A 26540-nucleotide genomic window follows, 5' to 3' on the forward strand; every position below is an offset into this window, starting at 1 on the left:
GGCGGTGTGGGCAGTCCTGCACCCTGCCTGCCTGCGGTGGCTGGGCTTTCTAGACCTGTGCTCCAGTAACGCGTCTTACGGACTGTCTGGGTATGCTGCTTCTTCAGGAGCAGAGGCCAGAGAGCTTTGCTGTACCATCAGATCCATAGGTTTCTAGTGATGGGACTCTCTAGCAGTCTCGGACCCTAAGGTATTAAAAAGGTTGATACGATCCTGCTGCTATCATCCAGAATAACAAATTGCGTTGTGCTCGAATGCACGCTGGAACTGTGGAAGATGGCATGTGTAGACATTTTGGCAGGCTGAGACAGAGAGTTGTGGGACAGCTGTGGTCAGCATCTGTGTGATAAATAGTGCAAATGTTCCTGTCAAAATGCTCAAGCACGAAATCGTTCAGATTACTGTGGCCAGTAACGCGTCTTCCCGAGTCTGCGCACAACGTGAAACCAGCTATAAGTAATAGGAACCACTACTACTATTTTAAGAATTTTCTTTCATTATTGGATGATGAACTTGTTTTTATAACTAAGTTGTATGTTGGAGCCTTTCTTAAAGGAGAGTGCCATAAAATTCGTTGCAAAATTCCTTTGTTATAATAAGACATTAAGAACCTGGTTCAGCCCAGAGAGGCTGCTTGTAACCTGCATAGGCAAAACTCGCCTATAATGATGTTTTCAGGGTAACTTTGATGTTGGCTTGGACTAGATTTCGTGATACTCCGAGTAAGGTTTGTCAGTGGACTCCATCTCTGAAATTATAGGCCAGTTTATCTTTTAGGGTAGAATCACAAAGATGCTTCCATCTCATAATTATAAATAGATCTTAATCATTAAATGCTTCTGCAGAGAAGAGAGAATTATGTGCAGGGTATGAAACAGGGAAGGAATATACATCCTCTGAGGGCTTATCAACACGGAGGAGTATGAAGAATAAGGCAAAATAACACTTGTATGTATTTCATTTCTTGTTGAAGGTCTAGTGTCTAGTCAACAGATATCATTTGGATGTAAGGAGTAGGAAATGCATGCATGGACATTTTCCTTTTAATAGGAAGACAACGTGCAATAGTACCTCTGTGTAAGGTGTTTTGGTCTTTTGCAAGCTCAACTTCCCTTGTAGTGCCCATATACTTTGAAAAATGTGTCTGAGATGGGTTTTTCAGTTTGCAAAGGCAGGTGACTCAAAACTGACAGTGGAGCGGATGATCTGGACAGCAAACCAGGGAGCGTGGAATACTATACGTGTTTCTTCTTCATTAGTTCCTGTTACCTGTACTAGAAACCCAAAACTTAGTTTTGTTTGTAGGGTTATATGAGAAGAGGAAATTAGTGCTCTCCTCTGTCTCTGACAGCAGTTATACTTTGGAGCATCTAGTACAGAGACCTCAGCTTTCCATGTTCTGGCATGAGGTTCCTACTGCTCCCTGAGACTGCCAAAGCTTCCCTGTTGTGTGCAGTTGCTCCAGCAGTTCCTGATCTCTGCTTTTGTGGATTCCTTTGCTGGGAGCACAAGCCTCTTGCAAGTTAACGTTCACGGAAATGACTGTAACAAATTTTGAAAATTCTCTTGACCCTTTATCTCCCACTCTACAAGCACAATAGACTACGAAAATGGTTGTTTCATAACTGACATGTAGTGTGTCTGTTTCTAGTTGCCTATATTTTCTTTATAATAACTATAGGTCGCCACCTGCTATTTGAGGATATTGCACTGGGTTTGCCTAATTTTCCTTGTTTGATGTCTATCTGACTGCTGCATGGAGCTGCAGATGCACTTTTACAAGTAAATGTTGCTAGTTAAGCTTTCTGTATGCTGGGAAGGAGGGCTCTATCTTGATTTTTACATAGATTTATATATATATATATATATATATTAGAAGTTCTAAAGTAGTTGTTAATGTGAGGTATTGCTTTCTAAACTGGTACCAGTGCTAAAATAGTGCTAAATCACAGACAGAAAATCCTTGTGCTATCTAAACCCACTGATAAATTTGCAATGAGATGAATGTGGAATCAGTTGCTGGTTCTTTTTCCAGTCCTCCTTATTGTGTGGCTTGTTCTTCTGGAACATCTTCTAGTCCCAAATGCTTTGCTACTAAGCTCTTTAACAGACATAGGAAATGCTAGAGAGGTCAAGACACCAGCAAAACTTCAGTCTTGACACCTCTGAATACTTGATTATCACTCATGTGCCTAAATGCAAACATGCCTCCAGGTCAGAAATGGTGCTGTAGTGTATTAAGAAACTAGTGCCAAGTACCATTGAGTCCTCAAAAATCAAACGTCTGTTCGAAGATCCTGAATGTCTTCATGGACTCATCAGACTTCTTTTTTGCTTCGGAATTAATTTAGCATTTATCATTCAGTGTTGTAGAAAATGCCAGTTAGCTGTTCTAGTACGTTTTCCCTGTCTTTCTACCTATACAAGCCTTCCTGGGAAACATAAGTTCTGGTTGTTTTTTTTCTTTTATTTTTTTTCCTAAAAACATAAAAATAACTGAAAGTTCTGAAGTATTTAAAGTATCAGACAATAAAAGTCTTTAGCTTGTGAAGACCTTTAAAAGGGCTAACTGGTAATGCTGCATCTGTCCCCATAGTGAAAAGCAGTGTCAGATTAATCTTGGATAAAATTCATGTTAACTCCTTGTTTTCTATTATGCACTTACTATAACACAGTTAAATGAATCATCCCTTACTTTTACAGTAGAGAAGGTAGTGATCTGTATTACTGATGATAAAAGCTGTGCACTACTGCAGTTATACTTAGAAGTCACTTTCTATTTAAATAGCAAACTGCTTTGATTCTCTTTATTTTTTTTAAGAAAGGACTGTACATGTTTCTGCTTAGAGTGCTGATACTGTAGGTTCTCTGTTAAGAACAGATTTGTTATTGTTATGCTTGCAGTGAGCAGCTACACAATCCATGTTTTATGCAGGATGGTAGTTCCCTATAGGCTTTGTGATTCTGCCGCTTAGGGGTATAAAGTAATGATTTTTGTTTAGATATTTTTTCCTCCAAAACTGGAAAATACAATCAGTGAATACTAGATACATTCTGATTAAGTACTTTTATTCCAGAAATATTTTGTAATATAATCCTGTACTACATGGAAAGTTGTCATGGAATTTTACTTTTGCATTTCCTTTTTTGATTCCCATTAATGAAGAGGTCACCAAAGGTTTCTTAAACATGGTACTAGTAAGAGAGTATGTACAGTCAGAGCTGATGCAGAGCATGAGCTCATTGTCCAAGCTGCCAGTCCAGTTGTCTTCCTTCATGTTAAATCAAACCCAGAAGAAGTATAAAAGAATTCATAGTTATTTATTATGTAGAATACTGCCTGGCATCATAAGTAATACTATAATTTGTATTATTTCATAACATGATCTGGAGTAAATGCTTTCTTTTAACTGTTATTGGACCCCTCTAACAGGGCCCAAATAGGAAAATGGCAAATAATTAAAGTTCCTGTAAAATATTAACTTGAAGCTCATTGTAGTCTTTAGCAGTGAACAATGTAGCACCCTTGGAGTCCTAAGTGAGAATAACATGCAGTTAATGACAAATGTAGCACACTGTTGAGAAACTTAAGTTTTAGTGGCTGCTTTGTGTGTGTGTGTGTGTGTATGTGTTTGGGGAGTGGTGTTTTTGCAAGCACGGATGTTGTCAAAGTATGAGAACCAGAAAATGTAGGATGGTTGGGACAGTGCGATAAAAGCATTTTAAGAATTACACTTTCGGGGTCTCTGGACAGTCCTGCTTCATGCTTAAGGATAATCTGTGCAAGGAATTTGCAACGTCTTAGACTTTGTGCAGACATTTAAATGATTTCAGACTTCCCAAACCTGTTTGATAGCAGCTTTGTAGGACAAATCAAATCATTTTGATAAAGCAGACTTCCTTCCAATTTTACAGCTGATTCTAAACTTGTAACTTTGATTTCCTAGGTTTAGCACGTCAAGACAAACACTCATGTGGATTCCAGACTCCTTTTTTTCCAGGTATTTGTAATAAATCATCACATTACACAAAGATAAATAAACAATCATTAAAAAAATTATATATGTTTTCAGATCTTAATTTATGACATAAATAGAGACTGTCTTTATTCCTTAATGCTTTTTCCCTGTCTCAAGCAATAAGACAGATTAATTTGAAATAAGCTGTTATCCAAAAGACATCTTCTATTTTGAATGCTGCTGTGGCAGCTTATATTGCTGAAGAGTTGTCACATTTTCGATGGAGTGTTGTGGAAATAAGGCTCCAAGTCTGCAGGAAAGGGAGATGCCACTGACTTTATTACTGTATTGCCAGTTGTGATCTTATTGACCATACAAGGTAGCACTGCCTTTTTGAATTATTGCCATACCTTGAGTTTAGTCAAAGTTTTGAGTGTTTTCACTTGTGGTACAGGAGCTGTTGGATTATTGAACATCCTTCTGCTAACTTTTACTACTTCTGTAGGCTGTGCTGCTTATTGTTTGTACCCTAGTAATGTGTGTTGTAGTTGCTGTACCACCATCACCCCAGTTAATCCCAAACACTTAAAAGAAAACCTAAAGGCTGGCAGTTTTGCTTCCTTACATTTAATTTTTGTACTCTAGACTTCTTTCCCAATAAAATCCTGGCAGCTGACATAGACAGGCAGCATTACCTGCTCTGTTTTGCTGAAATGTTTGGGTAAATGGAGTGCCAGGGAAATGTCACCTTCTTTGAAGCATGGAAGGAAAGGCACAAGGAGGAGGTCCCTTGTTATTCCCCAGTCTCTCAACACTAATCTAAGGAGGTTGTTCTGAAAGTCACCCAGTACTGGAAAATCTCAGAGGTAATTGTCATACAGACTCAGATGGAATCTTGAAATAAAACTGTTGACATTAGTTACTTTGCTTCTTATCTGTAAAACAAGGTTTTGGTGTTGTGTTTTCTACTGATCTGGAGCAAAAGTACTTTAATCTGATGAGAGAGAAACCCTGAAGTAAAACGGTCTAAAAACTCATCCATCCCATTCTTGCCTGGTGAATCCTTGCAGAATGGTTTTTACTTCAGCTTTACTGATTTACTAGATTGTAACAAACTATGCAGCCTTCTGGGTGCCTGGGTACACTTTTTCATCCTTTCAGGCTAGGCTTTGTGTCTGTTTTCTTTGGGAATCTGAAGGCCCTTATGATGCGGCTCTTAGCCTTTCCTTAGGTGTGCATGCACTGCTGCTTTGTTCAGGAGAGATACTTCACCCTCACCAGCATTCTGCCTTACCTAGGCAGTTTTCTTTGCTCAGCTGTACAGTTTTACCAAAATGCAATCGACAATACACAAATAGAACAAATTGACTGCAAGTGTTGCTGTCTTGTATTTGTGTTAGTACATTTCTGGGGGACATCTAACAAAGATTTCATGTGTTTCAGTTTACTGAGTGGAAGAATTTCAACGCTGAAAGATGAAACTGGTGCTGTGAGTATTAACCTTACTGATAAATCATTAATTTAATGTTATGCTTTCAGTTAGGTTCTTGCCTAAAGAATATTCACAAATATGCTAATGGGAGTTACACTGCCCTAAGTCAGCTGTGCTTAAAAGCATGGGAAACAACTGGCCAAATGAATTAAAAACATTCACGTTCCTGAGCTTTTAAACACTTGTTTTGGCTTTTCCCAGTATTTTCTCTGTCACTATTGTATTCCATAACCCCTAATAGAAGTGTTGTAGAAGCCTGTATTTGAAATGCTGACAGCACCATCTCTGCTTCAGAGTCCATGAGGAGTAATGATCAGTTGGACCTGACCTTTTGTTCATGTTTTGTCACTTATTTCAACAGGAGGAAAAGACGGGACTTTGAAATAATTTCAAAATATCACCATGCATTTTCCTTTTTTTTTGTTAGTTTGATACAAAACACACTATCTCCTTATAATCTCAAAGCCTAGTTGCAATACTGTTCATGCTACTGAGCATGAGAATGACTGGGAGTATTTAATTTAGTTGTGTCTAGTGCAGTTTTAAAGATTTTAGGAGAGAATAAAGATCTCACAGATGTAACTACTTGAATGTCATGGCACCAGTCTTGTCTCCAAACTTTCATGAAAACTGGTGACATCTCTGGATGTCTTGGTTCTCATCTTCATTCCAAGATAAATGAGGCTGGAACAATGTACATATTTTTGTGCTCGTTTTGCATTGTACAGACAATGCAGAGACAGAAACTCTACTTTTTTTAAACAGAAAGAACTGGTAATTACTGTATTGCAGAGGGAGAGGAAATTTTCATTAGATCGTATTACATATGTAGTTGAGTATCCTGACATGGAAATGTTGCTTTTGTTGGCAAATATATATAGCAAAATGACCATTTCAGTCTGTGTATGTTATATTCTTAAATGGGAAACTATAGTTACAGCAATGCTGTTGAGTGATAGTAAAGAATACAAATATTCTGCTAAAAGCGTAGAGCTGGTTGTAATGGTAATTGACTTAATTAAAAAATGTCTAAACTTATCTTTATGATCAGGTACATTTACTGCATTCTGAACACATGCTAGAAAGTGAGAATACCCATTGACCTTTGTCAAGAACTTGAAGAACATGTTTATCAAGTGCCATCTATTTGCAGCAGTGTTTGTATATATGTCTTTAAAGAATGTTGAATTAGTGGATGGTAGAAGAATAACGAGGTGGTCCAAAAACTTTGGGTTATGTTTGTCTGCTGACTGCCTCATCTTCAACTCCTCTTTCCCATGTGCAGCATAAAAGAGCATTTTAGTTGATGGTTGCTCCATAGTAATGTTAAAAGTACAGCAATTTTTCTTTGCAGATATTTATTGATCGAGATCCAGCAGCATTTGCACCCATTTTAAATTTTCTTCGCACAAAGGAGTTAGATTTACGGTGAGTTCTATTTATTTCAAGTGAAATTTAATTTGATCAAATGCATTAGAAAAGTTTTTCAGATGAGGATGGTTCAGTTTTACTCATCTAGTTGGCTGCCTACTATATGACTCAACTCCCTGGTAGATTTGGTGCCATGTATAGAGTATACGTATGGCATGGTGGAGGCAGAAATGGTAGCATTATATTTTCTTACTAGATTCTTGTAATTTAAAGCACTTCTGTCAGTGTATTTCTTTTACTGTTTCTGTATCCTTATTTTAATGAAAGTTATTTAATATTAAGATCACTTTGAAATCTCAAACATCAACATGTTGAATGCCCACAGAAGCTGTGGATGCCCCCTCCCTTGTAGTGTTCATGGCCAGGTTGGATGAGGCTTTGAGCAACCTGGTCTTGTGGAAAGTGTCCCTTTCACTTGGCAGGGGAGTTGGAACTGGATGATCTTTAAAGGTGTCTTCCAACCCATACTGTTCTATGATTCGATGAAAGCATTTAGTAGTAATTTTGTAAACAGGTAGTGTGAAATTCACACTGTGTAATATCTAGTTACATGCAAGTATTTTAGATTCAAGGTATTGACTCGCTCTGTTCTTGTGGTTTTTTGTTTTGTTTTGTTTTTTCTTTTTCTAGGGGAGTGAGTATTAACGTTCTCAGACATGAAGCTGAATTCTATGGAATCACTCCTTTAGGTAATTTTTAAATTTTATTTTATTTTTTTAATATGACATCATTTCACATTTATTACTATATTAATGACCCACTTACAAGTCCTGGGCAGTTGTGACCCTGAAGATTTTCAAACTTAGTGATACAGGAGGTTATTTGAAATAATGTAATGTTTCCTGGGAAGTGGAAGGCATGGTCATATCTGTTTTTCCTCCTTAGTGAGAAGATTGCTACTATGTGAAGAACTGGAACGCTCATCTTGTGGCAGCGTCCTTTTTCACGGCTACCTTCCTCCTCCAGGTATTTTTGTATTCATGGTCTGATGTTGCTTGCAGTCACTTACTGCTTTAGTTTGTGGGGGTGATTGGCCAAGGTAGTTACCCTAGCTGTCAAACTGTCCAGAGAAGGCTTTCCTATGGAAAGATTAAGATGAATGATTGACTCAAACATAGTTCTGATTAAAAAACAAGGTTTTTATCTGCATGCTGTATGAAATGACATTTTTAGAGTACTGGGTGGGGGCAGGTGGCATGTTAATGTTACTAAGGAGGCTGTGTGTGGTAGTAGACTAGAGGTTCTTAAAATACATTTCAGTTAAATGTTATCAGCTTGGAGTGCTTTCTTCTTTCTGGAGGCACAGTTACTTTAGGTGCCCTATGTCTAGATGACAAAGGAGCACAAATAAGCTTTTCTTAACAATATGAGTACTTTTTAGAGCAGTACTTGTTTTCTTTCTCTGTAGTGATGAGCAGAGTTCATGTATTAACCTGAAGTCTAGGGGATATCTAGCCAAATGTTGACAAGTTTTCTGAAGATAGTTCCTTAAATTGTGAATGTCAACATAGAGAGCAAAAGCATTTTCTGTTTCAGTGTTACAGTATTGCCTAATTCTTATAGCAGATTAATTAGACGTTAGATCAAAGTGCACAAGTATTAGTCCTGTATTTTGAAAGTAAATTAATATCTGTCATATTGCTGAAGTTCATGGAGTGGGACAAAACATCTCCTTTCTTTTATAGGCATTCCTAGCCGTAAAATAAATAATACTGCTGGGCCACCTGCTGATGTTAGAACTGGACAAAACTGCTCTGAGAGTGAGATTCACGGAGGTGGTGTCCAACCTACACTTGCTGGTACTGGGGAAGGTACAGTCAGGCTAGGTGAGGAATATCAGTTTTAAAATCAAACAAATGGCAAAGATGATTGTCACTGGGAAATAAAACTTGAGTGACTATTTCTGGTTTCAGTCTGTTATTCTTTGTTTGCCTGATCTTAAATTGCTGAATGCTTATTTAAACACTACTCCCTATACAGCATTTAAGGCTCACTGCTGCACAATCAAGACATGAGGCTGAAAGGCATATCAAAGTTCTTCATGCAGTCTTAGTATGGCCTCTTAGACAAATGCTTTACACTGTACTAAAGCCATGACAAAAACCAGACAGAGCAGTGTTGCTTTAGTCTTTGTATAGGACCTCCTTTCTGCTGTTGCACCTCTTTCTTGCTCCTGGTGCCTCTTGCCCTGCAAGAGTCAAGTTTTTAGAGTAAAGGTAGACTTCAGTTGTTTGACTATATAGAGTACTTTCCATATAAAATATATAAAAACTGTAAATAATATAGGTTTGAATTCTGTTATTTTCCAGCTTTTGACTTTGCAAGCAAAATGATGCTGTTAGGAGTGTCATATTTGTGCTATAATTGTGTAAATTGTAGCAGTGTTGGGAAAATCTAGAGCATGTTAAAAGGTGAATGTATATGCAGGTAAGATAAAAATAAGCATTAGATATGAATTGCTGATTCTTCTTGGTGAGTTGCTGTAGATTTGGAAGAGGGCATTTGTGGGGAAAACGTGATGGAAGACACAGTCTTTAGGCATTAGTCTTTTAGCATATCAAGGCTGAGAGCTAACCTGGGGAAGTACCATAACCACTGATTTCCAGTGCCATCCACTGCTTCAGCCAAACCTAATTTAGTTATAGGTCAGAAACAGGCAGGTTCCCACTAGGTAGTAAATGGAGTTGTAGGTATTCTGAAATACTGGAAATTTCAGTTTAACAGTCTGGAACAATAATACAAGGTTGCACCAACTGTTTGGAAAGAACTTTTAAAAAGGAAGCATAGTTTCTTATTCGCCAACAATCTTCAAATTTTTACCAATTTGGCACGTTTTAAAACTGTGGCATTTTTCTCCTTTCTCTTGCCTCTTTCTCCTTATGAACACTTTGCATTGTAGTGACTGAGATGAAGTGTCTTCCTTCCATGTAAGAACTGTAATAATTGTAAGGATTGTGAGGAGTAATACTACTAACTAGAATCTAGCTGAAAATGTTTCTTGAGAGACTTCATTATCAAAGATTCTGTCACATATCCTATCAGAGCTCTATCCTGTTCTAGATGTCTCTGCTCATCTTCTAATACCCATCATTGACTGACTTTAGCTTTATTGTTGTTTTTAGGATTTCCTGTGGACCCACGGAAAGTTCTAATAGTAGCTGGCCACCATAATTGGATAGTAGCTGCCTATGCCCATTTTGCTGTTTGCTACAGGTATGAATATAGTTGCTTGTCAGGTTACAGGAATCTAAAAAAAAAACCCAAAAACCGATAATATATAATGAGCAAAGCAACAAGTTGGCTTTTCTCCGAATGACAGTAGATAGCATGTATTCAGTCTGCTCCTGTAGATATGAATTGCCACTTTTTCTCATGCAAAGAAACTGATAGGAACTCAAATTATACATCAATTCTTGATGCCATTGCAAAAGTAACTGACTCCAATTTGACTCTTTCAAAAGCCTGTTTTAAAGTAGGCTTTTAAAGGAAAGATTAATGTAAAAAGTTCTTCCTACTATATAGGTTTGAAGACACTCTGTGAAGTTAGGCTATCAAAGAGCTTGACACAGTTAATGGATTTTTGCTACGTAAGTGATGTACCTTGTCTTAAACTTCAGGTTTTTTGGGTTAGCAAAACTGTTAAGCACTTACTACTTCGCCTGGATGGCTGAACAATATCTTTAAATGTCTTGTAAACAAACTGGCTATTTTTTTAAGATCAGGTGAAGATAAGTAACACCTTCATATTACAGAAGCTGTTTTTAGTTCACTTCTGGTAGTCTTGATTTAATTGGTGGCTGTCTTTTCAATGAAAAGTAATGTTTTAACAAGAGCTGTTGCTAAAAACAAACACTGCTGTCATAGTGTGGTTCAGAAACAGAAGGGAGAATAAAAACTGTGATGTGAATAGCTTCTTTCTTTACTGCCAAGCTGAAGCCATAGTTTGCTGCCTTTTTCACCATATAGAATACTAATTTACTTGCTTAAACTTTGTAACTTAAATCACATCTAACTTGTCTCTTGTATTCACCACTGCAATTTGTTTTGCTTTAATTTGTACTAAATGTGGCTTCTCTTGCTCTACTTAATGTTCTTGTTTTCAATTATGCTTAATATGATCTGACTGAAGAAAGAGGCAGTGATTTGCAATTGTCTGTGCTAATTGTCCCCTCCTTAGGATTTTATCCCTGACTGTTTTCCTTGGATACTAACTCATTTAAGTGGAAGATTCTGCCTCTTTCCTGCTTGGTAATCTACTTAACGAGACTTGTTACCATTGAACTTAAGTCATTAGGGATCCTTTTGATGAAGCATGTCAGACTTGAATGGTTGCTGAGAGTGAGCACAGGTCAATATGCCAATTTAAGATGCTGCTTTTCTTCACAGTGACTCAAGGTAGCACTCTTGTCTTGATTTGAGTATTTTTTCTTCTGGAACTTGCAGGAACTCTAGGAATATAATGGTGGAATTTTCTTTTCTCCATTCTGCTCTTATACAGCTTTGGTAACAGTTTTTTCCCCCTCTGCTGCATCTTAGTACCTGTCTGTTTTTTATTGCTTGACAAGTGAATTTGCCCACACTTTTTGAATAGCTAGTGTTTGAGAAGACAGCATACACTTAAAAGTACTTCACTCTACTAACAAATTTTATTATAGCTTGTTTATAGTGTTATGTTGCAGTCAAGTAATGTGATTTTTAAGATTCTTTTCAGGTTTATTTTAATGTAAGGGCAACATCTGAATTTTAACCAGAGTCACTTCTCAAAGTAAGTGGTAATTTGTAGGAGACTGGACAGTGAATCCCATGCAGTAAGGAATGAAATATATTCAGATGTTTAGTTTTGTGAGTTTCTTTTATGCTGCTTGTAACAGATATTATTTAAATACAGTTATTTTAGGAAAAAGTTACAGCAAACCACAGTGCATCATAAAGATAATATTTTTTTTTTTTCCCCTTTGAAGTATGGCAGAAGTCTTCAAAAGTTTATAATAAAGCTTGTGCGAATGTCTTGGTTCCATTTAAAGGCTTATGAATATTGCAGTCCTTCTCTTAAGTTACTTCACTACAATTTATTCTGTATGCTGTATGGGTAGAGCACAGGGATCTGTGGTGCTTCATCTCCAGGCAGGATGCAATGTTGAAGTGAAAGAATGGCAACAATGGCAAAAAAAACCTATAGATATGTTTCTGCTTTCAGTGTTAGCATTTAGATAATATAACTACTGAAATTTACTGTGCTCTAGCTCATTTTCAAATTATCCAAATAATTGCCTAAAATTAAATCAGATAAATTGTGCTTTTCCGGCATCATGTAAATCTTTAAAATTGCACAGGCAAATGATTCTCTAAAAATAAAGCTTTGGTCAATTCAATATAGTCTGTTTAAGCCGAAAATTTGACTAGATAGTGCAGCTTTATGCTAGAGCATTAATTGCCTCTGGAAATTAATAGAGAGTTCTTCTAAAGTCTTATGCTGAACCTTATTCTCTAGCATTTGGCTAGCCCAAACTTTTGGCTGGGTCATCTGCATTGGTTCAGGCTTAGACTGAAATATCTGTTTCTGAATCTCTAACCTCTGCTTCCTTTTCCCTCCTTTGCCCTTCCAGAATTAAAGAATCATCTGGGTGGCAGCAGGTGTTCACAAGTCCCTATCTGGACTGGACAATTGAGCGAGTGGCTCTCAACGCTAAGGTGGTTGGAGGACCTCATGGAGACAAGGATAAGATGGTTGCAGTTGCCTCGGAGAGTAGCATAATCTTGTGGAGCATTCAAGATGGTGGTAGTGGCAGTGAAATTGGTAACTATAGTTGCTTGTTTTTTTTTCACAAAACCACAGAATCGTAGGGGTTGGAAGGGACCTCAGGAGATCATCTAGTCCAATCCCCCTGCCAAAGCAGGTTCCCTACAACAGGTTGCACAGGAAAGTGTCCAGGCGGGTTTTGAACATCTCCAGAGATGGAGACTCCACAACCTCCCTGGGCAGCCTGTTCCAGTGCTCCATCACCCTTTCTTTTTTTGTGCGTGTGTATTTGACCAGAAAGAAGCCTGTGACCTTATTTTGAGGTATGAATGATCAGCAGTGTTCGGTAATCAGTTTCATAAAGTGACAAAACAAGCTATAGTAAGTGATGTATTGGGGCATATTAACTTACTTCTTTGTCATGCTAGAGGGATCCTTTCTCAGAAACAAGAAGATGACTAATAAAAAGGTAGTCTGTTTACTGAACAGACTACTGTTTACTAATACTTACTGTTCAGTTCAGCTTGAGATTTTGTGTGAAGATGCAAATTAGAGTTCCCTGGACTTGCATTTGAATCTAGGCCATAGCCTACAGGAACCAAGTTTCTGAGATGGAAAGCTGCAAATACGGAGAGATTCTGCTCTTTTCTTTCCTTTCTCTTATTAAAGCTGTATTTTTATACAGAGGTGATGAAAAGGTTTCAGTTCCCTGTCAAATGTAGTTCGTAAATGGAATTTGAAAATTTATTCATTTTATAACTTGAGTGTCTAGGTAGAGAAAAAGCACACCTACTGCCCTAAGCATACAGGAATTGGTGTACTGCTTGTACACCTCGGCACTGAAGGACACACAATTAGGAAGGCTTTAGAAACAGCAAGAAGACATTTTCAGAAGTAAATATTCCATGGTACTGATCTGTTGGCTTGTCTGACTCGCTATTGTTCAAATACAGGACAAGTTTGGGAGGAAGTGAAGGGAACATTTTTAGGAACTTCCTCTAGCCTAATCCCTGGCATTAGAATCACCACTATTATGACTGTAAGTCTTTTTCCTCTGGCACTGGATACTGCTAACAAATGTGCCAGCAACCTTCTTATGTCGACACTTTTCTCTGAAACTTAATACTGAGTTAATTTGTTATTAGATGTATCTCCATAGTTGAAGTAATGAAAATTAATAGGGTCATTAATTAAAGTCAAAATGACCAAATTCAAGTTTTGATCTGTGTGCCGTTAACAGAAGAGCTTACTTCAAAGATGCTCAGGCAATTTCTAGCTATGTTAATGGTTATTGCTTTTTTTGTCATGTGTGAGTGAGTGGAAGCACCAAGTCAGATTTGAAGATGGGGAAAGACAAAGGTTTTGCATGAGGTAATACAGCCATATACTGCTCTTTTATTTGTGACTCAGAGTTCTTGTTTGCAGTCATAGTCAGCAAAACACAAAAGAAGGTTCCATTGTATTTGGAAGCAAAAAAATCTGAACGATATGTTTAACAGTTGAATGTGAAGTATCTCTATTAAACAGGGAGTAAATACTGTACTTGAGAAGCCTTTTCTTCTGTTATGCTCCCTTGGACCAAATCTTAAAGGCAGGGAAGAGTTGTGTGACAGCTGTTCTCCTGCAATAGGCATTGCTTTAAGCACCATGCTATTACATTCCTCTTGTATTTTCTGGTGACTTACCTGCTTGTGTTACCTTGGGATTTGCAATAAGGTACATCAAGCAACATCTCGGATTTTTGGAAATCAAGTGCAAAGAGAGGCAAAAACCATAAGTGGACTTTTACTTCAAATAAAAACTCCAAAATATGCCAATATTATAAGGTTCTGATAACTCAGACTATGACTGAACATGGCAACAATACTGAAGGAAGCACTTTTGGTTAACAGGCTGTACTGCATTGACGTGACTTTGTGAAACAAAGGAAATTCTACTTGGGCCCAGGGGCAGCACAGAGAAAGTGCCTACAGGACTTTATCTTTAGTCTGACTAACACTGAACAAAATGTACTGTTACTCTTTTGGATAATAGGTCATACTGGTTGATTAAAAAACCTAAAATATCATAATGTTAAATAGTAATAACTTGACTATAGCTGTCTTGTTTCTTTGGAGCAGCAAATGCTTGCAGTCCTGCTTTGTGTTGATATAGTACTTTGCTATCAGCTTCTGAAAGCAACTACTTGTTCTAAACAGTTGTTGGAGCCTGGCGACACCATCCTCAGAAAATTGTGTGGGCTGGCATCTTTGTGATGGAGCTCTCCCAGAGCGCTCTCATTCCTTTCAATATTACTTACACAAGACACTGCTGCCGGATTGCTGCTGTAAGCAGTACTTTACTGAGAGGGACCCTTAAGACAAGAGCCTGTCATTACGTATAGCACTGTCTCCCCTGTGGATGGGTCTCAAGATTGTTGAGCCTAAGCAGGACTGACACTTCAAATTCCTCCAGACCATTCAAGCTGTCTTCCTTGATTTCCTTGAACCTCATCCTTCTCTGGAGTAATCAATTCTAGTTGTTTTTTGTGGATTTTTTATTATTGCCTTTTTCATGTGCCCTGCACTGCTGAATCTTATCTGCATCGAACGATTGTACTGTGTCTTGGAAAACAGTTTAGCATCCTAATTAAAGCATAAGTATATATTGAGCTTCCTGGGATTCCTTCTTGGGATGTAACAAAGAGCTGCTTCTTGGTTGGGATTGGCAGTCTGTTCATTTGAATTTGTCCAAAACAATGTTGGGAAGTTTTCCAGCTATTGGGTACTCAAGTTTTGAAGACATCTGCTTGCTGCTGTTAAAGTGTTTTAGTGAGGAGAAATATAAATATATGGAATGAGCAGTATGGAATAGGAAACCTGTGAGTGAAGCCTGACACTTGGTAGTGTAATTTTTTCCCAGTAGTGGTGACTTTTGTACTTAGCAGGCAGTAAAACAGCCTGGAATTACTAACAAACTGCATTACTTACAGGGCTAGTTTGCTGGACTTCATTGCTGGTAAACTTGGAAATTATCTCAGACTTTTTTAGTTTGCTGTAACTTTTAAATACATGCTACAATAAATAGTACAAAACGTAGGATGATATCCAAGTTTGAAGTTCAATTAAAAATATTCAGATTGGATCTATGATGAGACCAGGGAGCTCTAAAGAGAGGACAGACTTTGTGGAAAAGCTCAGACGTTAAGGTCTACTATAGCCATAGTCATCAATGCCTGTCTTGTTCTGCAGTGCTTTGATTTTTAAGTGAAATGTTCTTGATGCTTTATTTGGAAGGCCAGCATTTGCTGGTAAGTCTTATCTTCCAGATTTTGAATAGTATGTGATGATTGGTAAATATATGGTCCCTATATAGTTTCAGTTTTTAATAGCCTGTACCCTCTACTCATGGACTGTAACCAAACTTAAGTATCTGGAGATGAAAAGAGAAAGAAAGAAAGAAAGAAAGAAAGAGGCTTTTGCAGGCTGCTTATTTTTCTGGATTCCAGTATTTCTGCTAAAAGAGAAATTTGAGTGTGTTCAAGTAGTGTCACATTGGGGTTGTTCAGTCTTTTCCCAAGAATAAGGATGAAGCCTTGTAACCATGTTTAGTTTCTAAAATATGTTTTCAGACTACATCTATTTGTTGGACTTTAAGAAAAAAAAAAAAAAAAAAGCAGTGAGAGTATGTAATACTTTAAAAGGTAATTGCAAACTAGTGTGGCATACATTTCTGTCTAGCAAAATCCATGAAATTACTGCTTCTTAAATGACACTTAATGGTCACAGCTAAAAAAACACACCACAAAACAGCAACAAAAAAAATCCTGCTTGCTGTAATAGGATTTTTATTTATTTATTTTTAAATGCCTTAGGATGTATAAAGCCATTTGAGAACCTGATGTCAGTACAAAAATAAGGAATGTGTATTTCACATGTGCTCTGCTTTTTCCTTCTCTTGCCACCTTTCTCCTTCCCAAGTAATGATTTCATCAGTAGAGATGACATCACGCTGCCATTTAATGGAACTCAGTTTGCTGCTTGAATGTACCTCACCTAGCACACTGCAAACCCAGTATTGGCTGTTCTTTACTTACTACTGTAATAAATGTGACATATGATAATAGTGGAGAGATTACTGTTTTTTTTTTTCTCTTTATTGTAGATGAGCTTCATAGACTCTTAATTTTTTTTGTAGGAGTGTTCAGTCTTGGAGTCCCTGTAGATGCTCTCTTCTTTATTGGCAACCAGTTGGTGGCTACAAGCCATACAGGGAAGGTGGGAGTGTGGAACGCTGTGACTCAGCATTGGCAGGGGTGTTCAATTCAATTTTCTGCATCACTTTTAGTAAACTGGTGTGTCTTTCTAGTAAAAAGAGAATAAAATAAAGAATGTGTGAAATGCTTGTCACAGGGTTTTCAAGCCTGACTTGTGTTATGGAAGTTGCTACCTTGATATTAGAGTATTGTGCCTGTGAGCAGAATGTTGAATGGTGGTACTACCAAGCATGCTTTTTAGGCTTTCAGATAAAAGGAGTGATGTGTTCTGGGGTAATAAATGTCAAGTGTGTGTATATTTAAACTTCTTTGTGGATTGCTAACTTTGTAAAAATTCACTAGGATCATAGGAAATTAAAAAAAAAAAAGTGAGGAATGTGTGACAGTAAGTTCTGCACTGTCTGAAAGAAGAAAACAAGTTCATAAGTCAGTCTTGATACCTGGGAATCTCAAAAGTTGTTTTACAGTGGGAAACTCTTCTTCAGCAGAAATATACACGGTACTTTAAAAATGTCTGCCTTGCATATGGATGCTTCTGGCTGCACTCCCTTTATCCCTGTTGTCAGAATACATATTAAATAGAGAGCTCCCTGGGGTCTATATTAGTCTGAGAAAATGGAAAACAAAACAGGGATGCAATAAAAACCCCCAAATTGCCTTGCAAATCTCAAGAGGCAGAACTGACCTGAGGCTCTTGCACTGTGTGCTGACTAAGTTCTGATTCAGCCCTTAAGTGACAGTGTTGCTAACAAATAACACAGATAATAAGCATGGGATAGCACTGCTGCTGCAGTAGAGACAGACCTGTTAGTGTGGTCTTGAATTAAACAAAACTTTATTTAAAGCTCTATTGATGCTTTGCAAAAACTTTTGTTAAGGGACAAATTAATGCTATGTGACAAGCTGGCATTTGACAACATTTTCTAAAGGAGCGAGTCATAAGGAATAAAAACCAATGTCCCATTCATCATCTTTGTTTCCAGGGGGAGCCACAGAAGTCTTAGTGATCACATTAATAGTTCCTCAGTTTGACTGACTATTCCTTTGGTGAAAGTATTTCTTATTGAGGAAAAAAAAAATTCATCTTCCTATAGATCTTCATTTCCCTTTAGAACACATTCTTCTTTAAGAACCCCATAAAGACTTAAGTGGCAGGGTTGTACCTCTGATCTTCAGATTCCTCATGAGAATACATGATATTTGTGTAACTGCTTTCCATGAGTTGCTCATAGCTCTGGAATTAGGATGTAATCTTACTTGCTGCAGTAAAAGAAATTTTGAGGAACAGAATGTGCCAACGCCCAATTTTAGACCAAGAGCTTTGTTTCCTTTCAGGCTTGCTTTCCTGATATCTTTTTAAGTTCTACATTAAGAAAGCTTTGTTTATGCAAAGCTATCCTTCCTTACACTGTCATTTTTGTATTTGAACTATTACACCCTGAAGATGTAATTCTGACCTCTGCCTCTAAGTGTTTCTTGCATCTTCTTCCCATTTTGGCAATCTGAGCAGGCTAGCCCAGGTGGTTTCCCTACTACTTACTCCTCTGGCAATGTTTTAGTTGCATGCAACAAGGAGAGGAGGTTGTGGGTGCTAGATATATCAGTAATGAAATTCTTAGCATAGGAGAGCTTAAAGGCAGCAGAATATTTAGTATTATAGAATAGGAGGTAACATAAAGCGATGGAGTATGACAAAAAAATTTAGTCTGTGAAGTCGGGATTCTCACTGGCCATGTTTTACTAGTGACTGTTGTATGGTGTTGCTGTTTCCTAATGAAAGTTCACATGTTGGCAAGTGCAAGTGCTGAACCACCTTTGGTGTTCCTATCTTTGCTGCAGAAGAAAGGACTCTCCTTGTTTTGTATGACCTCTCTGACCCAGTCAGTCAGCCTCTGCTGTTAGCAGCATTGTGGATCCTTTGGCTCAGAGGCAACATCTAGTTCCTTTGCCCAGCAACCTCTTAAGGAGTTGTCAGAAAGGGAAGAAGAGATAGGACAGAAAGTGTGAAGTACACTTATTTTGTGTATGGGGGGGAAAAGAAAAATCCTTTTTTGAAGATATGATTTAGCTGCAATGCTTTAAGCTTTGTGTCCTCATATGGGGAGGGGTCTTCCAGAGCAGTTGTGCTAACTTGTCTGCATGCTTCTGCTGAACTACATGACTTAAGATCCAGTTTGGTAGAGGAATGTGATCAGTCAGCAGTACTTTAAGAATGCCATTTTATGTGCTAGCGTGTGCACAACAGCTTCAGACCAGTAGCAGACATGAGTGTTCTTCAATAAAATGTACTAAAAATATCTGAAAACTGACAAAGTAACAACCTGACTTCTTGAGTTGTTTATTTTTTCCTTTCTGTTTGCACTAGGTTCAGGATGTTGTTCCTATCACAAGCTATGATACTGCTGGGTCTTTTCTGCTGCTGGGCTGTAACAATGGCTCTATCTACTACATAGGTAAGAAATGAGGTTAGGGCAGAATAAAAGGGATGTGATACTGAGCAGCTTTGTTCTTAAACTCTTTAGTTGGTCTGAGTTGTATCAAAGTAATAAACAAACGTCTCTTCTCCACAGACATGCAGAAGTTCCCTTTGCGAATGAAAGACAACGATCTTCTAGTGACAGAATTATACCATGATCCCTCCAATGATGCTATAACAGCACTCAGTGTCTACCTCACACCTAAAACAAGTCAGTATTCTATCGCTGTCTCTTCAGTGAGAGTCTGTTACAGATGTAGGTTTTTTTCCTTTCTCTAAATGGACAGTTTCTATTGCTGCATAGCAGGGCTAAAGCAGACAAGGTAGCCCTTGACATAAACATTTTTTATTTTTTTTTTTCATTTAATCATCTTCAAATGAATGATGAACACTAGGTGTAACTGTTTCCCCTTACATCTGTACATATGTGTAAATAGGTACATGTACTTACGTGTATGTGTGCATATGCCTGTACATCATGCGTTATACATTAATGTATAATGTAATAACATAGTGCATCATTTATTAATGCTTGTGTATAACGTACTTTTGCTTGTTTTAAGTCTTTTGCACAAGTTATGCACTTAGATTATTAATTGTATTCACTGAAATAGTTTTTGGTGAACTGGGAGAGGAGACAACCTTGCTGTTGTGTCTAAACCTTATAACCAATATACTAAAAATCATTTCCACATGCAGCTGAATTATGTTTAGCTATTGTGTCTATACACCTTTTTGTAATCGCAGTGCAGCTATCTTAAATTAAACAAACAAACAAACAAAAAAAACACCCAAAAAAACCAAAACGAAAGCAAAGCAAAACCCCCCCAAAAAACAAACTGGGAGACAGTAGTTGCTCACATAACTATGCTGATACCACAGTGACCCTTTTAACTCTAGTCCTCCCTGCTTTTGCCTTGCTTTCCCATTTGCCTCCCAGTAAGACAGAAAAATAAATGGTATGTGACATGTATTGACCATATCACTGTGAGGAGCACCAAAATATCCGATCATATGACTTTATCCATCTCTTCTTTCACTTCCAGGAAGGAGGAGAGAATGGGAGAGGAGGCTGTTGTTAAGACAGTGGGCATGAGCATAGTATGGAATTGAACAAATGTTGGGGTTTTTTTAATGGCAAAATGTCCTCTCTGTTCCTGGAAAAATAATAAGTAAAGAGTGTTTAAAATAAATATCTATCTTACTGTGGAAGCTTGGAAATACTATTTTCTACTGCCTTATTCCGTGGCCCGAGTAAGACAAGCTTTCATTCCTGAGGAAACAAGTTTGTTCTTACTTGCTTCAGGTGTAAGTGGCAATTGGATTGAGATTGCATATGGCACCAGCTCTGGAGCAGTGAGGGTGATTGTACAGCACCCTGAAACAGTTGGGTCTGGCCCTCAGCTCTTCCAGACCTTCACAGTTCATCGAAGTCCTGTTACAAAGATCATGCTCTCAGAGAAACATCTTGTGTCAGGTAATCTTCTTTTCTGTGCACATATTTGTATTGGCGGTTCTCCCCTCCTTCTGAGCAACAAAATATTTGTATGCATTGCTTTATAACTTGCCTTGTTCCTACATGTCATAGAAATAAGCTGGGCAGATTTGGGAGCAGAGGAGGGGCTAGATTGGCTTGGATCTTCTTTCTTAAAGTAAACATTCTTCAAAGGCTTTAGCAGTTAAGACCTAGGCTTTATTTGACCATATACTGGAACAACTAAGTCTTTAATTTGTGTCTTATTCCAAGGTTGCCATTTGTGGAAATAAAAGGGTTTGTAAACAAATTTATCCCTGTCAAATCTTACTGTTGTGGGCAGGTCCTTTGGCACTTGTCGTCTTTTAACCACCTTTCAGGAGCTTTCTGGTTGCAGCAGAATGTACACCATCTCCTCTAGGGCCCTAGAAAAGCCTTCCCATGGCTTCAAAGGGTGGCCTGTGTTTATTCTTATCTCAGCAGTTGCCTAGTGTCGTGCTATCCTATTTGTCTTATCTTATGCTCAGGAAGTTTCTTGCTTTCAGGAAAGATGCAATCACTCCTCCCTCTATAAGAATCAGTTTCACCTAGAATCCAGCAGCCAGGGCATAGCAGAGAACAGATTTAGTTACTGCTGCTATCCCAGTTTAAAAAAAAAAAAATAACAGGAAACACAGTATCCAATTATGCTGCAAACAAACAGCCCAGAGGTCATTTGTTCCCCTGCAACTTGGTGCTAAACCCTCAGTGCCAGGAAAGGGCACATGTATATGTAGGTAAGTGAGTAACTGATGAATTAAATAGAAGAGCACTATGTGTGATGAGGGTTTTGCTGCCAGGCTACTCTCATGACATGTCTTGTCCTAGCATCTGCACACAGAGGATTGCAGTGTGCTGTGGGCTACTGGTGCTGACTCACTCAGACCTTAATGTTGTAGTCCACCTGCCTCAGTTTGTTTCTTGACTTTCTGAGGGAAGAGACAAAGCTAATAGAAAACAGGACATCAGCAACAATTTGTAGATTGTTAAATGATTGTCTGGAGATGCTATGTGACCTGACATTGACTAAAATCTGCTTGATCACTCTATCTTGAAAAACTATCATATAGAAATCGTTAGAACAGTATATCTCAAATGTTTTGTCATCCCTTGTGAATGTTATTGTCCATCTTTTCCTTTCTAGTTTGTGCTGATAACAACCACGTACGGACGTGGACTGTGACTCGGTTCCGGGGCATGATTTCAACTCAGCCGGGCTCAACACCTCTTGCATCATTCAAAATCTTATCCCTGGAGGAAGCAGAGAGTCATGGCAGTTACTGTTCTGGAAATGACATTGGTAGGATGTCTCTTGAATGTGCTGTGCAGAGCCTATACATTCACTGATCTCATAAAGGTTTAACAGACCTTCAACCCTATAATGTGCAAGTCAGCTGATGGGTTTAAGCTCTTAAATACTGCTCTCCCTGTGAAAAGATGGCAGAGATCTGTAGGATTCACCTGGAAATACTCCCTATTTAGGTTGTCTAGAGTAAGTACACTTAAAGGGCTTACTCTGAGGGTAAGAAAGAGGGAGGAAAAACTTTCAAACAGATACTGTACCTCTTCCTTGAGCAAACTGATGTAGCATTTCATTTTTGGTTTAACTAGAGAATGACAGAAAGCACAGGAGACTGTATTAAAGCAGATGAGCATAGCAAGGTTTGGGTCTACTGCAAATTGCAGTTCGCTGTTCAGTCAGGGTTAAATGATGCACATGTGAAAAATTCTTAAAATAATTTGAAGCTGTGACAAAGTTTACTGAAGCCTTGAAACTGCATAGGCAAATGGTGCTAGCACATTGCTCTAGCAAGATAGGGAACGAATGCATGTCAGTAAGTATGGGTGACCAGGTAGTCCACATTCCTTTGTGGTCTGAGTCTTGCAAATGAACCTTTGATGAGTAGGATGCCCTGTGAACACAGGGTGGGGTCAGTACTGCAGCAAGAAATCTGATTAAGCCTTTAGACATCTAGGACTTGCAAAATGAGAAAGTACTTATTGTTATTATAGAGGCCTAATGTAGGGTTTTTACTGACATAATAAGTCCTCCAGGAACACGCAGGAATCTCAAGAATGGGTGCCCTTTAAAACAAAAGAACAAAGTATCTGTAGAGTCTTCTAACTGTTGGATGGCTTTTTCTAGCTATTAGTCATCTTTGGTTCCCTGATCCTGATGCTTTAAAATTGCAGTGGTCATAATAATATGAGTTTGGGTCTTCAGGACTGTGTGGGGAAAAGAGTCGGGGAACTGAAACAAACAAACAAAAAAGTGATCTTTCTTTTTGTCTCTAGGACCCTTTGGTGAACGTGATGATCAACAGGTGTTTATCCAAAAAGTTGTTCCCATCACTAATAAGCTGTTTGTCAGGCTCTCTTCAACTGGGAAAAGGTACCTCTGCATTTAGGATTTTAAATGGGAAAGGAGCAGGACTGTTCAGATGGTGGGGTCTCCCATCCCTTGGGGATGCAGGCAGTTGCACTTAGCTTCTAATGTGCTTGACAGCTCTGGCTGAACTCTAGTTAGTGTGTTAGTAACAGGACTGTATTTAATGATCTACTGTAACCTAGAAGCCAAATGTCATTTTGAAAAATGTGATTATCAGGGACTCGCTTCATGATGGCTCGCCTGCTGAGCTCACAAAGCAAACATTTGTGTGCTGCCACAGAACCTGTAACTCTCAGCCATGGTACCCTGCTAAATTACAAAACTAATGCTGAAGTTGCTAGTGGGAGGGATTATGCTGCTTACAAAGGTAGACAGGGAAGCAGTTTCCCTCTTAATTTGCACTTGTCTTTGAAGATATTAGAACCTTTAAAACTGAGAGACTGTCTTCTAGGTCAGCTGTGAAATTATTTACTTAGGCTTGACTTCATAATATTCTACTGCATTGCTGCCAATGTAGTAAGAAAAGTTGACAAATGACCACAGGTGCTTTTCTTTCTGGTAGGCTAGGAAGATGGCAAGAGATCAGATAGTGCATCTTAGTTCTATGCTGCTTATTATTCTTGCATCGCTTGACTAATAACTTTGAGTCTGGGTGAAAACATTGATGCCTTAACACTATTAGCATCTGAATTGAGGACAGAAGGTTCTGGTGTGGAGTCTGGCTTAGCTTTGGGAGTCCTTTCCCCTCTCACTCCTCACATAAACTTCTAAAATAAAGGGAAAAAAGTGATGGAGATCTGCCATGTCAAGTGATGCTGCAGTTGTCATAAGGCAAAAGTTACCTGTATAGATAACCTTGGATTTATCATCCTTGGATTTTTTTGTCTGTCTTTTATATGGTTAAATGTGCTGTTTCTGCAGGTTGGTTTCCTAGAATGTCTAGCATATGAAGGGGCTAGTTGCTGTCGTTCTTGTGAGAGCCTTAGGTTTTTAATCATTGCAAACTGAAAATGGGCATTGATCATATGGGGGTTCACTAATAAAAATAAACAAGTAGTAAGAGGTACTGTCTGCAGCTGAGCAGCATGCTGGTCCTGCAGGGGAAGGAATTTTGTCTAGGAGAAAGGACTTTTTGTGATGGCAAGTTTGGTGTCTTCTCAGAAAATTAGAACAGCACTGACTTTACTGGACAAACTCTGCCAGGTGCAATTGTTTTGGTGACTTGGGTTTTCTCTTCTTGTAGGATCTGTGAGATCCAGGCAGTTGACTGCACTACCATCTCGTCATTTACTGTGCGAGAATGTGAAGGATCCAGCAGAATGGGCTCCCGGCCACGCCGCTACCTCTTCACTGGGCATTCAAATGGCAGCATCCAGATGTGGGATCTGACCACAGCTATGGACATGGTTAATAAGAGTGAAGACAAAGGTAAGTTGCATTATGCCAGGACTGTGGTGGGTTCTTTTTCTGTCCTTGCATGTGCATGACTACAGTAAATGGACTTGGGCACTAAGAGCTGTCTCTTTCAGATGTTGGCGGCCCCACAGAGGAAGAGCTGCTCAAGTTGCTTGACCAGTGTGACTTGAGTACGTCTCGCTGTGCCACACCCAACATCAGTCCTGCCACCTCAGTTGTTCAGCCAAACCGGCTTCGGGAATCTAATTCCAGGTAAGTCACCAAGGGTGACACCAGCTGCAGACACCAAAGGTTTTGCCCTTCAGGTAGGCAAAGAGGGGTTTGGTGACCTGAATGCTGTAGCTGGGGCTCTGAATCCATGCCCTTAGTGTCTTGAACTACACACACAAACTGCTCAATTTCTGTTGGTTTATATGTGTGCAGATTAAATTATCCTATGAGAACATGAAGTAAGTGGCCTGCAAGCCCTTGTGTGGGGGTTGTGATGAGTATATTGCTATTTTAGTGGCAGGTAAAGTGGTGGCTGGGAGTAGGGTGTGCAGGAGTACTGGCTGCTATTCTCAGCCTAACATCTGCTCTTCTTGTCCTTCGTTGTTTTTCTTTTTTGAAGCCTCCAATTGCAGCACCACGAAACAATCCATGAAGCAGCCACGTATGGTTCTGTGCGGCCATACAGAGAAAGCCCCCTGTTGGCAAGAGCAAGGCGGACGGAGAGCTTCCACAGTTACCGGGACTTCCAGGCTTTTAACTTATCCAGCAAAAGCCCAACAGAAAAGGCAGGTGCTGCAAATGGGAATTCAAGCCAGACAGAGGCCAGGAAGGCAACAGCTGAGGGCAGCGTAGCTGAGAGGAAGGCAGTCCTGACAGCAGCACTTGAAGTGCGAGGCACAGGCGTGACAGATGCAGGTGGGTGTTGCAGTACAGAGGCTCACCGTCTACCAGAGAGTTCTCTGGATCCCAAAAGAAAAGGACCAGAAGAAGAGAGTGAAGCCAAAGCAGAAAGCAAAAAGAAAATGGGATTTGAAGGAGCTGGCTTCCTAGGAAGGAAGAAAGTGCCTCTCCTGGCCTCTGCACCAGTCCTGGCTGAAGGTGGGCCTGAATTACCTGGTGCAGCTTCTCCATCACCTACGAAGACAGCTGCTTCACCACGTCACCGGAAGAATGACTCATCCTGCCAAGACTATGGCTTGTGAAGATCTGACTAGTGGCAAAGATGAGGTGCAGGTGCCCTCTGGCTGGTAGCAGGCATAACGTTAGGTGTTGTGGGTTGTTTATTAAGTGGAACTTTGTTCTGATACCCAGAATAAAAAATGTAAGGTTATGAGAAAGTACCTGGCTGCTGCCAAACCTTTAAAATGTTGTCCACAGCAATATGTGACACTATGTAATGCTCTGAAACATAGTACGGTACTTGGTCCAAAATATTGTTGTGCATTCTTGCATAAAAGTGGTCAGGCATGTGATATATTGTGATTATTTTTGTTTTGGGGAAGGGAGGGTGCTAAAAGGAATACTTGGTTGCTCAGTGGAAGATGCTGTTAAGATGCAGCCACACATTGCTCTGCAGAGCTGCTGCTGTCCTGGCTGGATTTTGCCTAATTCACAGGGCTCACTCTGTAGTCTTGGTTTATGAATGGATCCTTTGCTCTGTATGCTGCTGAAATCTGAAATGTTTTGTGCAGGTTAAGGAGGAAGCTATTCAAAATAGCATATTATTTTGCCTCCGTCCAATTAAATTGCCAGAGGAGTGTTGCTTGTGCTTTCTGAAAGTGCATGGTATCAGATGATGGGTTTTGCTGATTGTGACTGAAAGCATGCATAAAAATATGCTTGGCAGAATATACAGAACTGGCAGTCTCTTGAGGGCTT

At 39.0% G+C, this 26540-nt stretch overlaps 1 protein-coding gene across 2 annotated transcripts; it reads left to right on the forward strand.

The window, feature by feature from the left end:
- The first annotated feature begins 1501 nt into the window (after positions 1–1501).
- Positions 1502–26084, forward strand: KCTD3 (potassium channel tetramerization domain containing 3). Of its 2 annotated transcripts, XM_010176529.2 has the most exons (18): positions 1502–1538; positions 3944–4001; positions 5403–5448; positions 6806–6879; positions 7513–7571; positions 7768–7848; positions 8568–8708; positions 10005–10095; positions 12489–12679; positions 16799–16912; positions 19241–19330; positions 19448–19564; positions 20660–20830; positions 22011–22166; positions 23162–23258; positions 24499–24683; positions 24785–24923; positions 25282–26084. In XM_010176529.2, the coding sequence occupies exons 2-18, from the start codon at positions 3973–3975 to the stop codon at positions 25862–25864; spliced, it is 2364 nt and encodes a 787-aa protein (XP_010174831.1). In that variant the 5' UTR covers positions 1502–1538; positions 3944–3972; the 3' UTR covers positions 25865–26084. The 2 variants fall into 2 exon arrangements, with proteins under 2 accessions (XP_010174831.1, XP_028942937.1); XM_029087104.1 differs by lacking the exon at positions 1502–1538 and having other exon boundaries at positions 3925–4001.
- The last annotated feature ends 456 nt before the right edge of the window (positions 26085–26540 follow it).

Source organism: Antrostomus carolinensis, unplaced genomic scaffold (genome assembly GCF_000700745.2).
Source record: "Antrostomus carolinensis isolate BGI_N321 unplaced genomic scaffold, ASM70074v2 scaffold18789, whole genome shotgun sequence".
Classification (NCBI taxonomy): domain Eukaryota; kingdom Metazoa; phylum Chordata; class Aves; order Caprimulgiformes; family Caprimulgidae; genus Antrostomus; species Antrostomus carolinensis.

Bases quoted from the DNA above. Each gene is read 5' to 3' on its own strand.
- KCTD3 (XM_010176529.2), top strand. From the start codon at position 3,973: ATGTGGATTCCAGACTCCTTTTTTTCCAG. The intron at 5,449-6,805 runs GTGAGTATTAAC...TTTTCTTTGCAG, and splicing joins TGAAAGATGAAACTGGTGCT to ATATTTATTGATCGAGATCC. The intron at 10,096-12,488 runs GTATGAATATAG...TTGCCCTTCCAG, and splicing joins CATTTTGCTGTTTGCTACAG to AATTAAAGAATCATCTGGGT.